The sequence below is a fragment of the Salminus brasiliensis genome, chromosome 22 (genome assembly GCF_030463535.1).
Source record: "Salminus brasiliensis chromosome 22, fSalBra1.hap2, whole genome shotgun sequence".
NCBI classification, from domain to species: domain Eukaryota; kingdom Metazoa; phylum Chordata; class Actinopteri; order Characiformes; family Bryconidae; genus Salminus; species Salminus brasiliensis.
Window position 1 is genome coordinate 22102160 of NC_132899.1, and position 13792 is coordinate 22115951.

The following is a 13792-nucleotide window of genomic DNA, read 5'->3' on the forward strand; positions in this document are numbered from 1 at the left end:
ATTACACAGAAGTGTAAAATCCCTGCTGAAATGCCCCTTTCCCCTTCCGAAATCAAATTTGCACAGTTGTCCTCTTACCATAACTGTAGACAGCATTGGTCAAGACGTGTGTCGTGTCCCGTAGTTTCTACAACGCAGCTACAGGGGTGCTATAATAGAAGCCTGTCTCGCCCCGAAAGTGTATAGCGTGACCCCTAATGGATGTATTGCCTTTAAAAGCGGCCCTGTCTCAGGTCATGGTGAGAATTCCTGGGTTTAAAAGTTTGAGAGGTCAGTAAGGCCGAAGCGTATAGGGGGCTCGGCTGGGCCACGTCCTGCTGTTGTGACATCTGAGCTGTTTGTTTTTACAGTTTCAGTCTTTCGGGCGAATTACAACCATGTTCGTTCTAAGTAAATGCATATGAATTACCAAGAAGCGCGGGGTGACATAAAATCGCCCGGACTGGAATACGCAGCCCCATACCCGGAATGAGGAAAAAAGAAATGAGACTGTTCTCTCTATGTTTGGGGCTGTTGCTTGCTATTGAAGCAGCAAAACAGAGCAGCTCTCAGGCCTGTTGGGTCCTGAGTCAGCCCTTGAGCAATGTGTCACTCTCTGAGCTGAGGATGAGTGTGGAATTGTGCAAGAAGCGCTTGCTAATAGGCTTCTGCTTGGACATGTATAAGGCCCGCTTTGTGTTTCAGTCTCACTAATTCACTGTCCAATTTCCTTTAGCAGTTAGTCTGCTTTAGGCTGTGTAGACGTGTTCCAGATTCTCACTCAAACCAGAGGTGCCATGTTTGTGATCATGTTGTGTGTACATGCCGACTCACTCTCGGTGCCTTTGAGCAGAGTGTGACCATTGTGAGCAGAGTGAAAATGACAGCCTGTCATTGTCAGTTAGTTCTTAGGCTGTTATTATGTGAGGAACCTGCCAGTCCTGCTGTCGCACAGCTAAAGGTCTTCCGAAAAGACTTTGTAGACTCAGTGCATAGATCAGGCGCTTATCTTGGCAGGTAAACTAATAAGTCTAGCGTCAGAGCAACTCTATGTCAACATAGAACACTCTGAAAAATGGAGGTGCCAAAAAGAGTTCTTGGGAGTGAGGCTAAGGCTATTAAATAACACTTTTGGTTCCTTACACTCTGAGCAAAAAGTTTGATATGGTACTTAAGAGTTATTTACTTACAAATAATAGAAGCGGCAGTAGTAGAAGTAGTAGTAATAGAGGTAGCAGTAATATATACACTAAAACTAGTAGTCTTAGAAGTATTGGTAGTAGTAGTAGTAGTAATATTGAAACTACTAGTAGTTGTAGTAGCCATATATACTAAAACTAGTAGTCATAGAAGTAGTGGTGGTGGAAGTAGTAGTAGAAGAAGTAGTAGTAGTAATTAGTCGTCATATAAGGAGTAATACTAAAACTAGTGGTAGTGGTAGTAGTACTACTACTAGTAGTAGTAGTAGTAGTAGTGATAGTATTAATACTAGTAGTCATAAGAAGCAATAGTAAAACTACTACTAGTAGTAGTAGTAGTATTAGTAGCATAAGTAGTAATGCTAAAACTAATACTAGTAGTACTAGTAGTAGTTGTCAAAGGTAGCATAGTATAGTAATATTAATATTACTAGTGACAGTAATTGTAGTAGTCATAGTAGTAGCATCAGTAGTAATAGTTATAGTAGTAGTAATACTGTTGGTAGTAGTAGTAGTAGTAGTAGGCCTAGTAGTAGAGGAGTTTTAGTAGTTTTGGGTTTGCCTCATGGTTTATACATATCAAAAATGTTTAGTTTCCATCAAGCATCTAGCAGCCTAGCAGCCACCATAGCCAGAATTTCCATAGCAAATGCTTAGCAACCCCATCTGAACAACAAATCTGAAGTACCACAGTAACAACATAGTGACCACTTGACACAGCACAGGAGCCTTTTACCCAGCCAAAGAACTATTTATGCATTCAGGTGTCTCCAAGTTGTCATGGTTCTGTAATAAACCACTGGCTTTATTAAAGATCATGAGAAAAAAAACCCCTAGAACTGTACATCCAAACCTAGTACCAGCGAGGAACCTTTATTTTTAGTATGTGCTGGGGTTTACACATTAGGGATATGCAAAACGAAAAAAAGCTTATGTGGCTGTTTCAATATCCAAATCTTTGCAGGAAATGTTACCCTCCTGAAACGATACTCTGGACAGAAACTGATGCATGCACACAGCTGAACTGTGCTTAGACTTTATCTAACTGTGAACAAATAAATTTATAGTCCGTTGGATTCAGTCCCTGTGACACAGGCTGCAAATATGCAAGGTCTTCCCCAGTGCTTTGTTCCTCAGAGAGTGACTGCAAGAGCAGCAGATATCAGGTGTGTTCCCATGTCAGCTGGTTTGGACACATTCACCGGGAGACTGAATGTGATGACGTGACTAGCTGGCGTGGGTCTGCTGACGCTCAGCCTGGTTAAGTGTGAGAAGAATGCTGTCTAGCTAGTAATCAGTGCAGTGGGACACTCTTCCTCTAACTGTGGGTTAGTGAACTTGGCCTTTCTGTGAAGAAGTGGGTGATTATAGATAGTCTGAACCAGACAATAGGTAAGTTTGGCAAACTTAGTATTACCAAGCTTATATGAGCAAAGTGCGAGTACTCCAGTGTATTGCTACACGGTGCTACTATGCCTCTTGGCACAGGGGCCTCCAGCACTCACTTGAACTGTTTGCAGCTGTAACGAGGTTGAAAAGACCACCTCTAAAGCTAAAGCCATGTTTGTATTATGCCAAAGGATGGCGTGCTTCCTCCTGTGGAAGCAGAGGAGTTTAAGTATCTTGGAGACTTGTTCACAGGTGAGTAGAAGAGGGTTTGTAAGCTCGACCATGGCTGCTGTAATGCAGTCCCTATACCAGTCCTCATTGGTGAAGAGCCCTGAACCATTAAGAACACTTCTTTATTTGTCAGACAATATACGTGCCCAATTTCCCCTATGGTCAGGAACTCTGTGAAATGACTAAGACTGTAAGCTTTTTGTTGGAGGTGTACCAGGCATGACCAACTAGGAGAAGACCCAGGACCAGTTACCAGAGGCCCGAGAATGCCTGGGCATCCTTAAGGAAGAGCTGGGCTGGGCTTCTTTGCTTGCTCTGTATTGCCACCACCTCACTGAACTGGACTTGGTGGATAAGATGATGCTAGTTATGATGACAATGCCTTCAAAACATTTTGATTGGTCTAAGTTGATTGGTTAGAGGGCTTATTTTTATGCAAAGGTCAGAATTGCAGAAACAATTGGGCCAGATCTAGCCTGTGGGTAGACCCACACTTCAGTCTTCACTCTCATAACTAAATTAGCATCAACTTCATAAACCCCAAGACAGAACCCTGTGGGATGCCACAAAATGTGCTAAACTAACACTTAATTAATACATGAATAATAAACCCAGGGCTCACTGTGTTAAGGACAGTGCAAAAATTGCCTTCAACGTTAAGAGGAAATGCCGTCGGAATAACACATGTTCGGTGGCATCATTACAAAGAATCCTTTCTGACACCTTCATTTTTCAGTGTGCTCTCTGTTGCCATTGTGTAGCTCTGACGCTAGGTCAATTAGTTCACCTGCCAAGTGAAGTCTCTGATCTACGGTGTCATCAGGTCTAAGATGATCTAGTATGTGCGACTGAGATATTGGTGTAAAAACAGTCATGGTAGAGCCATCCTTCATTTCTCCATCTCCTCCGTGTTTTCACAACAGTGTTGTGGTTGCACCTTGCCGAGTTTCGCTGCAGGGCGAAGCTGAAATCACCCTGGCCCACAGGAATGATGTGATCATGCAGAATTCACTCACAGCCTCCCTGTGAGAGCTGGGGGTGCAGATGTTTTGACTGTTGATGTGGAGCTGAAGTCTCCCTTTACAGCCGTGCCCTCACCCGCATCAAACTAGCGCAAACTAACCGTGGCAACTTGAAAGAGGAGCATCAAAGGCAGTGTAATATGAGGACGTTTTAAAGCCGTAGTGAATCTGAGGAAAGTGAAAGTGCAGGATGACCTATCGCCCTTCCTCGGCAACTCTGCCCTTCTTTTTTTTCTGAAAACACATGCAGCAACTTTGCATCTGGGCTTTAACCCCTTGTTTATTACTCAGTTCTTCATTTTAAGATATACGAGGTGTCAGTACTAGGTCTAAATATGAATGCAATGTATTTTCTGTAATTATATTAATTATAATTATAATTATATTATATTAATAATTGAGGTCAAAACGTGAATCATGAATAAGATTTTGGCATAGTGTAGAGAGTCTGTAAATAATAACACACCATGTGTAGAAGCTGCAGAAACTGCACAGTAACAAGCAGCTGATTGGATGTTTGTCCATTATGACATCTAATTTCATTAATCTGTAATCTCAATTATGCACCAATGAAATGTGCATTATACAGTTATTGCTGGGATGGTGTATATAGTGTACAATACTGTATATACAGTATTTTAATACCGCTGATACTGATACTGTCAGATTTCATTTCAAGCAATGCATCCTCCCTCTTCACATTTTGACAGTTCAGAGCTTGTTCACAAACCTCAGAAGCAGTGAATGAGTGTGAACGTGTGTGTGTGTGTGTGTGTGTGGTGTAAAACACAATAGTCATGATGTTCTATCCCTCCTTACTTCTTTCAGCACTTCTCTCTGTGTTGATTTATTGCTCTCCCCTCGCTCCTTCTGCCCTCCTCATCATTCCTCCTCACTTCCCTGGTCTGTCGACCGTCGGCCAGGGTGTGTACAGATGTAACCTCTGACCTCTCCCTGAGGCATGGTGGGCTGTCTGGTTCATAGTCATGGCCAGCAGTCCATCAGCGAGGTGGTTGCGGCTCTCGAGGGTGCAGGAGAGGTCATCAGCCAGTCAGCACGCAGCACAGCCATACAGATCAGGCCAGACCAACTCATTCAAGATGATGCTTAACTGAGTTTCCCTTTCTTTTTCCACTCACTTTCTCTTCTCTGCTCTCTCCTGCCTTTCTCTCCTCTCATCTTTTTCTCACTTCACTCTCGCACTCTCCATTCCATCTCCACACATTATTTAAAAAAAAAACTCATTCACTCACTCACACACACACACTCACACTCACACACTCCTTGGCAGTCATGCAAATAAAGCCAACTTAAACCGAACTGAACTGTGTTGCCAAAGCATAATGACATCAATAAAGTAACGACAACAACAACAAAGAGAACAACTGCCGTAAAAACCAGACAGAAGAAAGCACAGTTCTAAATTAATGAGCAATAAACTAATAGGAATTATTTACTAGGGGTGTAATGAGTCACCATTGGATCCAATACCAATGCTCTCTTACTTTGATGGGATGTCCACAAACATTTGTCCATATAGTATATCCTCACTAATCTTAGCCCTCCTGTACACTGACTGTGCTCTTTGTTAGCTCCTATGACTGTAACTCAAGCCCGGCTCACTGTGGGAAACTCTTTAGAGGTCTGGGAAGGGAAGCGTTCTTGGTTAAGCTCTGTCTGTTTATTTCATGCTTTGTGGTGGATCATGTTTGCTTCAGTGTGTTGATAGTTCTGCATTGGTAGATGTAGCGTTGTGTGTGTGTGTGTGTGTGTGTGTGTGTGTCTCATGCTGGAGATATTGTGTTTCCTCTTTTGTAATCGTTTGCAAAAGGCCTTCGCAGTGTTGCGCTGGCTGGACGATGCCGATGACACGTCGACTGCGAGATGCACCACTCCTCCTGAGTCAGGCGTTTGACTTACATTAGCGTGACAAATTCAACATCAGGGAATTTAGACATTTGAATTGGCCTGCAGGCAGCTGCTCCCCATCAAGTGCTGTATCTGCAGGGCAACCCCGAGTCCTTAGAGACGGATCTAATGGTCAGGATCCAAACAGATGTGAGAAAGCCTTGTTGTAATGGAACTCAGCTGAGTCTCATTGGCAGAATCCTTTGCGATTAGTCTTACTCTGAAACCCTTGCAACAGTGCATGATAAAGTCTGTTGCACTGCCAACCTATCATTTTAGAAGCGTGCTTTATCATGCATTTGACTGAAGCAGTTCCCTTGACCTCATCTAACTTGTAATGTACAGTACTGGTTGAGAAGGGGGGGGGGGGGTCTGCTAAAAATGTGTCTCATAAAACACAGTTTTGAAGCTGTAAAATCTAATCTGGGCCACGTTCAAAGCTCTTGTAAAATGGCCAATATATACTATGTCCAAACATTTATGGACACCCTTTCTTTGTAGGGAATTCAGCTTTACACTGTTGGTGTCTGTTGGTGTAAAATAGAACAGGATGTTCTGGAGCCTCCCATAAATTGGGCCTAGGGTCATCATACCCAGTGGCAATTTTTAGAGGGGTATGAAGCCCTTAGAACAGCATTTTCTGGGTAGATGGAACTGAAGTTGATTGTTCTGCAGCATGGCCATCCAACTGCTTCTCTAATCAGTGCTGGTCTTTAAATATAATGCTTTCAAAGACGAATAAACATGGGGAAAATAGGAGCTTCGTCCAAAACGTTTGGGTTGTGATGCAGAACAGATCATCCAACATCGGTTCATGACCTTATCATCGCTCTTGTGGCTGAATGCAGTCAAATCCTCATAGGACTCTTACCAGATCTAGTGGTAACTTGTCTCAGAAGAATACAGGCAGTTACAGTGGATTTAAGGATCTGGTTCTCATAGACAGTAATGCATGGAAATGAAATTTAATGAGTCAGGCCAAATTTATTTGTATAGCACTTTTTACAACATGATGGTTTTGTAAGGCAGCTTCCCAGAATCCCAGAAATAAGACCAAATAAACAAAAACTAAACCAATGAAACAGCATATAAACCTTAAATGAGTAAGCCAAAGGCGACAGAGACGAGGAATATTCCCTCAAAAATGGAGGAAGACACCTTGGGAGGAACCAAGACTCACAAGGGGAAGCCCATACTTCTCTGGTCAGAACTACACAGAATTCTGAGCAGTTTAAAGTCATCTAAAGACAGACATACTCACTATTAGTGTTGGACTCCATCTTTAACCCATTTGTGCTAATAAACACACACACACACACACACACACACTAGTGGTCAAACACACACAATGACAGTGAGCACACATGCCCAGAGCACAGGAGCAGGGAGGGTGAAGGGCCTTGATCAAGGGCACAACAGTGGCAGCTTGCCGAGCCCAGGTATTGAACCCACTAATTAATTAATGGTGCTCTAACCGCTGAGCCACCACCAAACCTACAAGATAAGTAGTTAGAGTCCATGTAAATAAAAGCTTCAGTAAAGTCTAGAAGAGCAAATGTAGCTTTAGTAATATTTTGTACGTAATTTGTTGTAAGACAAAAAAAAAAAAGCAGCCTCTGGTGAAAGCAGCCTCTGTTGCACTAATAAAAATAAAGGTGTTCCAAAGGGATCTTTGAGCAGTGCCATAAAATAATCTTTTGGTTTCATGAAGAACTACAGAATCTTTACATCCACTTCTATAAACCTTTCAAAGTTTGTTTACCCACACAGCTTGTTTACAAAAATGTATATATGAAACCAAAATTCTGTGCCATTGCTCAAAAAAACCTGTGAGGCCTCTTTATTTACAGGTGTGAGAAACCTTTACATTGTTAAAGAACGCTTACATGCGATTCTTTAAATTTTTAAAAGGTTCCTTACACACATCATCTTTACAATTTTTTATGGAACCTAATGGTTCTTCCGTGGCATCGCTCAAAGAACCTTCTGTAGCCCCTTTATTTTTTTAAGTGTGGAGTAATGAAGAATGAGTAGTGGAAGTCTTTACTAAGGGTCTGTGCAGAATCAGTCCGGTTATATATCCAAGTGTTGCTTCGGAGATTATATATATATACACATTGTGTGTATATATATATATATATATATATATATATATATATATACACACACACACACACACACATACACACACACACACACACACACACACACACACACACACACACACAGTGGGGAAAAAAAAGTATTTCAGTCAGTCACCAATTGTGCAAGTTCTCCCACTTAAAAAGATGAGAGAGGCCTGTAATTGACATCATAGGTAGACGTCAACTATGAGAGACAAAATGAGAAAGAAAAAAAAAATCAGAAAATTACATAGTCTGATTTTTAAAGAATTTATTTGCAAATAATGGTGGAAAATAAGTATTTGGTCAATAACAAAAGTTCATCTCAATACTTTATTATATATCCTTTGTTGGCAATGACAGAGGTCAAACGTTTTCTGTAAGTCTCCACAAGGTTGGCACACACCGTTGCTGGTACATTGGCCCATTCCTCCATGCAGATCTCCTCTAGAGCAGTGATGTTTTGGGGCTGTCGGCGAGCAACACAGACTTTCAACTCCCTCCAAAGGTTTTCTATGAGGTTGAGATCTGGAGACTGGCTAGGCCACTCCAGGACCTTGAAATGCTTCTTACGAAGCCACTCCTTTGTTGCCCTGGCAGTGTGCTTGGGATCATTGTCATGCTGAAAGACCCAGCCACGTTTCATCTTCAATGCCCTTGCTGATGGAAGGAGGTTTGCACTCAAAATCTCACAATACATGGCCCCATTTATTCTTTCATGTACACTGACCAGTCATCCTAGTCCCTTTGCAGAGAAACAGCCCCAAAGCATGATGTTGCCACCCCCATGCTTCACAGTTGGTATGGTGTTCTTTGGATGCAACTCAGCATTCACTCTCCTCCAAACACGACGAGTTGTTTGACCATAAGATATTCTCCCAATACTCTTCCGGAACATCTGAATGCTCTCTAGCAAACTTCAGACGCGGCCGGATATGTACTGGCTTAAGCAGGGGAACACGTCTGGCACTGCAAGATCTGAGTCCCTGGTGGCGTAGTGTGTTACTGACGGTAGCCTTTGTAACGTTGGTGCCAGCTTTCTGCAGGTCATTCACTAGGTCCCCTCGTGTGGTTCTGGGGTTTTTGCTCACCGTTCTTGTGATCATTTTGACCCCACGGGCTGAGATCTTGCGTGGAGCCCCTGATCGAGGGAGATTAGCAGTGGTCTTGTAGGTCTCCCATTTTCTGATTATTGCTCCCACAGTAGATTTCTTCACACCAAGCTGCTTGTCTATTGCAGATTCAGTCTTCCCAGCCTGGTGCGGGTCTACAATTTTGTTTCTGGTGTCCTTCGACAGCTCTTTGGTCTTCACCTTAGTGGAGTTTGGACTGTGACTATTTGAGGTTGTGGGCAGGTGTCTTTTATACTGTTAACGAGTTCAAACAGGTGCCATTAATACAGGTAATGAGTGGAGGACAGAGAAGCCTCTTAAAGAAGAAGTTACAGGTCTGTGACAGCCAGAAATCTTGCTTGTTTGTAGGTGACCAAATACTTATTTTCCACCATTATTTGCAAATAAATTCTTTAAAAATCAGACAATGTGATTTTCAGAATTTATTTTCTCATTTTGTCTCTCATAGTTAAGGTCTACCTATGATGTCAATTACAAGTGGGAGAACTTGCACAATTGGTGACTGACTAAATACTTTTTTCCCCACTGTATACATACACACACACACACACACACACACACACACACACACACACACACACACACACACACACACACACCAAGATGAAGTGAAGCATTTGGCCAAAAGCTAAATACTGGTTCATAATTTTTGCCATTTTTTCACCATTGCTTAAATGACATGGGTCATTCTCTGATACTTTCCAATGCTTCCACACAGCAGACATCTTTGCTGCACTTACAAAAAACACCTTACCCTACGCCGGTTGCAATTTAACCGCATCATAAAAACCGCCATTGTTCGGTAAAAATTATTTTGTCATTTCATAATAATTTTGGCTGCTGAATATTCAGGGCATCCCTAGTGTCGGTCCATCAAAATGTAATTTGAAGGTGTGGAGTGCAGCAGATGCTGGGAATGGAGGGTAGACAACTGATGTGGGGCAGGCAGACGGACCCAGACGGTCAGTCTTTCATCAGCGTCCGGCTGGACAGCTGAGCAGTCGTTACTCAGAATAGAACAAAGAGATGGAGTATTTTAGAAAATCTATATTTAACTGAGTAAATTATTTATTTATAGATATATTTCATCATGTTGTGTTTTTAAAAGGAAGAAGCAATTTAAGGCTGCTCCACCTCACCCCGTGCCTAATAACACCGTGGTAAAATCTCTAACTCGCGGTCCCTTGCGGCTTTAATGTGCTGAGCTGCTTCCGTATCTGAGTGACCTCACTAATCTCTGCCTGTCTTTTTCACAGTCTGCCGAGCACGGAGGAAGTCAAGACGCCAAAGGGTAAGTCTCTTCCCTTTCAGTCCCTTCAAAGGCTCCTTTGTGAAGCACGGGGCGCCTTTCTTTCTCGCCTGCATCTCTCAATTGTGTTCCCAGTGTCCCTTTCTCTCCTAAGTGAGTAGGAAAAGGAGTGCGCTGTCCCACCAAACAGCCGAAACGAGACAAAACTAAACTAAATGCACCGACACAAACAGACACGTTCCACCTCAAGGACTTTTCGTCTGCATTGGGTGAAAGAGCAGCGGTCTTTGCTAACCTGGGGGTTTGCTTGACATCTTCCATATAGGAAGGTCTGTTCCTCACTCAAAGGATAGCTTGGCCATGGCCCCAGACAGTTATTATGAGTCATACAAGAGAATCATACAAAAATCTGAAGCTGATGTACATACACCAATTAGCCATATCATTAATACCACCTTGTTTCTACACTCATTGTCCAGATTATCTGCTCTTCTTAGCGTATAGGAGCACTGTAGTTCTATAATTAGACTAGTCCATCTGTTTCTCTGCATACTTTAACTCCTTTTCACCCTGTTCTTCAAGGACCACCGCAGAGCAGGAGGTGGTCTGGGTGGTGAGTCATTCACAGCAGTTCTGCTGGAGTGTCCACTCACTGTCCACTGGATAAGACACTCATACCTAGTTGCTCCGCCTTGTAGATGTAAAGGCAGGAACAGAAGCTCATCTGTTGCTGCACAGTTTGTGTTGGTCATCCTCTAGTCCTTCATCAATGGTCACAGGACGCTGTTGGCTGAATATTTATGGTTGCTGGATCATGTCCAGTCCAGCAGTGACACTGATGTGTTTAAAAACTCCAACAGCACTGCTGTGTCTGTACCAGCGCAACACACACTACAAGCACACCACCACTAGGTCAGTGTCATTGCAGTGCTGAGAATAACCCACCACCCAAATACTATCTGCTCTGTGGTGGTCCTGTGGCCATTGAGGAACCGGCTGAAAGGAGAGGCAAGTATCCTATGCAAAGAAACAGATGGACTACAGTCTGTAATCATATAACTACAGAGTGCTCCTATATGGTAAGTGGAGCTGATAGAATAGATATATAAACACGTGTGAAGTTGATGTATGGTGAATGTCCAGTAGAGTAATGATCTAGTGCCTTGGCCAGGCCGCCTAGGTTGCTATTAGGGACCCCCCTCTTTGGCAGGTCTGGGTGAGATTTTTTCATCGAAACCTATCCGAGACTCCGAGCACACTGCAGCAGTGGAACAGATGAGCCGGTTTTCTGCACACACTGGTGGAAAATATCGCCTACAGGAGCAGGAATGCTAACTCGGCACATGCATTTTCATTACGCAGGAGGAAAGGAGTGAGAGAAAGAGAGCAGTGAAGGAATAAATATGACGTTTTTGGGAGGTTTGGTGTGAAATTTTTATCACAGGATTTCACCTTTTCTCTGGAGTGGAGAACTGATATTCCCAGGCTGAGTCTTGGCGACGGAGGCCGCACGCTGTTCACACTCTGTCAGCACGAGTAATACGGAGCACTGAGGACTGAAAGCAGCACATGCAGTGCCTGTAAAAAGTTTGGGGACACTTAGCTTTACAATAACGAGCATGTTTTGTTTTGCTTTTTTTGTCAGCTTGTGCAGTAACTTTGTATGTCGTCGCGGTCATGCAGAAACCTTGTATATCCAACTTTACAGGAGAAGCGAAAAACAATTACTTTCAGAGGAAGTTAGGGGCTCCGGGTGGTGCAGCGGACCAAGGTGCTGCCACTATGACCAGAGTACCGCTGGTTCAAATCCTCAGTCATGCTACTTGCCATCAGCAGCCAGAGTCCAAGAGAGCATAATTAGCTTTGCTCTATTCATCTGTTGCTGCACAGTATGTTGTGTGTTGGTCATCCTCTAGTCCTTCATCAGTGGCCACAGGATGCTGCCCACAGGACAGGATATTTGTGGTTGGCGGATTATGCTCAGTCCAGCAGTGACACTGATGTGTTTAAAAACTCCAGCAGCACTGCTGTGTCTGATCCACTTGTACCAGCTCAACACACACCAACACACCACCACTATGTCAGTGTCACTGCAGAGGAAGTTAGAGACTCCGGGTGGTGCAGCGGACCAAGGCGCTGCAACTATGACCAGAGTATCGCTGGTTCGAATCATCAGCAGCCAGAGTCGGAAAGGGCACAATTGGCCTTGCTCTTTTCAGGTGGGTAGATTGCATTTCCAACAGAAGGGGCCTGAGCGCCCAGACACACCAAGCTGACTGCAGACTATAGCTCGAGAGATGCTTTGAACAATGCTCCAGAGCAGACAGGAGCTGCAGTAGCCTGTAAAACTGCAGCATTTAAAGTCAACACTGCAGTTGTTTGCAGCTCTTACAAGCTTTAGAGGCCAGTGTTAAGCTAAACACACTGAGAGTAAAAGTAGATCATGTTAGCTTGGCTGGGTAAAAAGGCTATTCAAATTAAGTGTTTGTTCATTAAACAATGGAATCAAATGTGCGGTTGACGCCTGTTCATAGTGAATGACAAAAAGAAACCTTTTCTTATTGAGAGTTCAAATACTGTTCTTTAAAAAAATAAAAAATAATAAAAACATAAAAAATCAGACATTCAGAAAGAGAAAAGTTAAAATGCCCATCAGGAGTAATAAATCTGTGGGTGAGAAATGAGGCTATTCTTTGTAAGAGTACTGTTTACTTACTGTGCGCTCTATCATTTCTCCCCTCATGCCCGGATTCCCACCCAATTTGGCCGACCGAGGACACGGATTCAACATGCTTGATTAACCAAAACAACTAACTAGAGCCAGCAGTGTTGGACACACCACACAGGCGATGCCTGACAACCACCACCAGCTGACCAACGGCCTGACAGTGTTTGACGGGCAACAGTCAGCTATTGATTGTCAACTGTCAGGCTGCACTTTAGTTCTGAATGACAGAAGTTCCCTTATTTTATTAATCATTTTATTAAGAATCAGATCAGACTTTATTTCTCCAGTCTGCAACAGTACAGTTTTGCTGAGCCTGTGCCCACTGCAGCCTCAGCTTTCTGTTCTTGGCAGACAGAAGGGTAACCAAATATGGTCTTCTGCTGTTGTAGCCCATCCACCTCAAAACTGAATGTGTTGTGCAATCTGAGCTGCATACAATCGTACAGAGTGGTCAGTTACTGTAGTCTTTCTGTCCCCTCAAACCAGTCTAGCCCTTCTTCGTTGACTCTAGAGGCTGTTGTGCTGCAAATCCCAGAAGATCAGCAGTTTTAAAAATACTCAAACCAGCCCGTCTGGCACCAGTGATCATGCCACGCTCAAAATCACAGATCTATTTTTTTTCCCTCCATTCTGATGGTTGATGTGTGAACATTAGTTGAAGCTGCTGGTCTGTCTCTGCATGATTTTGCACTGCTGCCACACGACTGAGTGAGTAGGTGTACAGGTCTTCCTGATTAAGTGCTTGTTCTTAATGAAACATTGCTCTGAAGGTAAGGTAAGGTGTCCCTAAACTTTTTTTAATGTGTACCTTTTATTAAACATTCGTCAGAC

At 43.2% G+C, this 13792-nt stretch overlaps 1 protein-coding gene across 1 annotated transcript in view; it reads left to right on the forward strand.

The window, feature by feature from the left end:
• The window catches only part of svild (supervillin d), an 84944-nt gene that overhangs the window by 28312 nt on the left and 42840 nt on the right, over positions 1-13792 (forward strand). The window contains exon 3 of the mRNA XM_072666756.1: positions 10241-10275. Within this exon, the coding sequence (XP_072522857.1) occupies positions 10241-10275 (35 nt within the window). The remainder of the gene's footprint in view (positions 1-10240; positions 10276-13792) is intronic.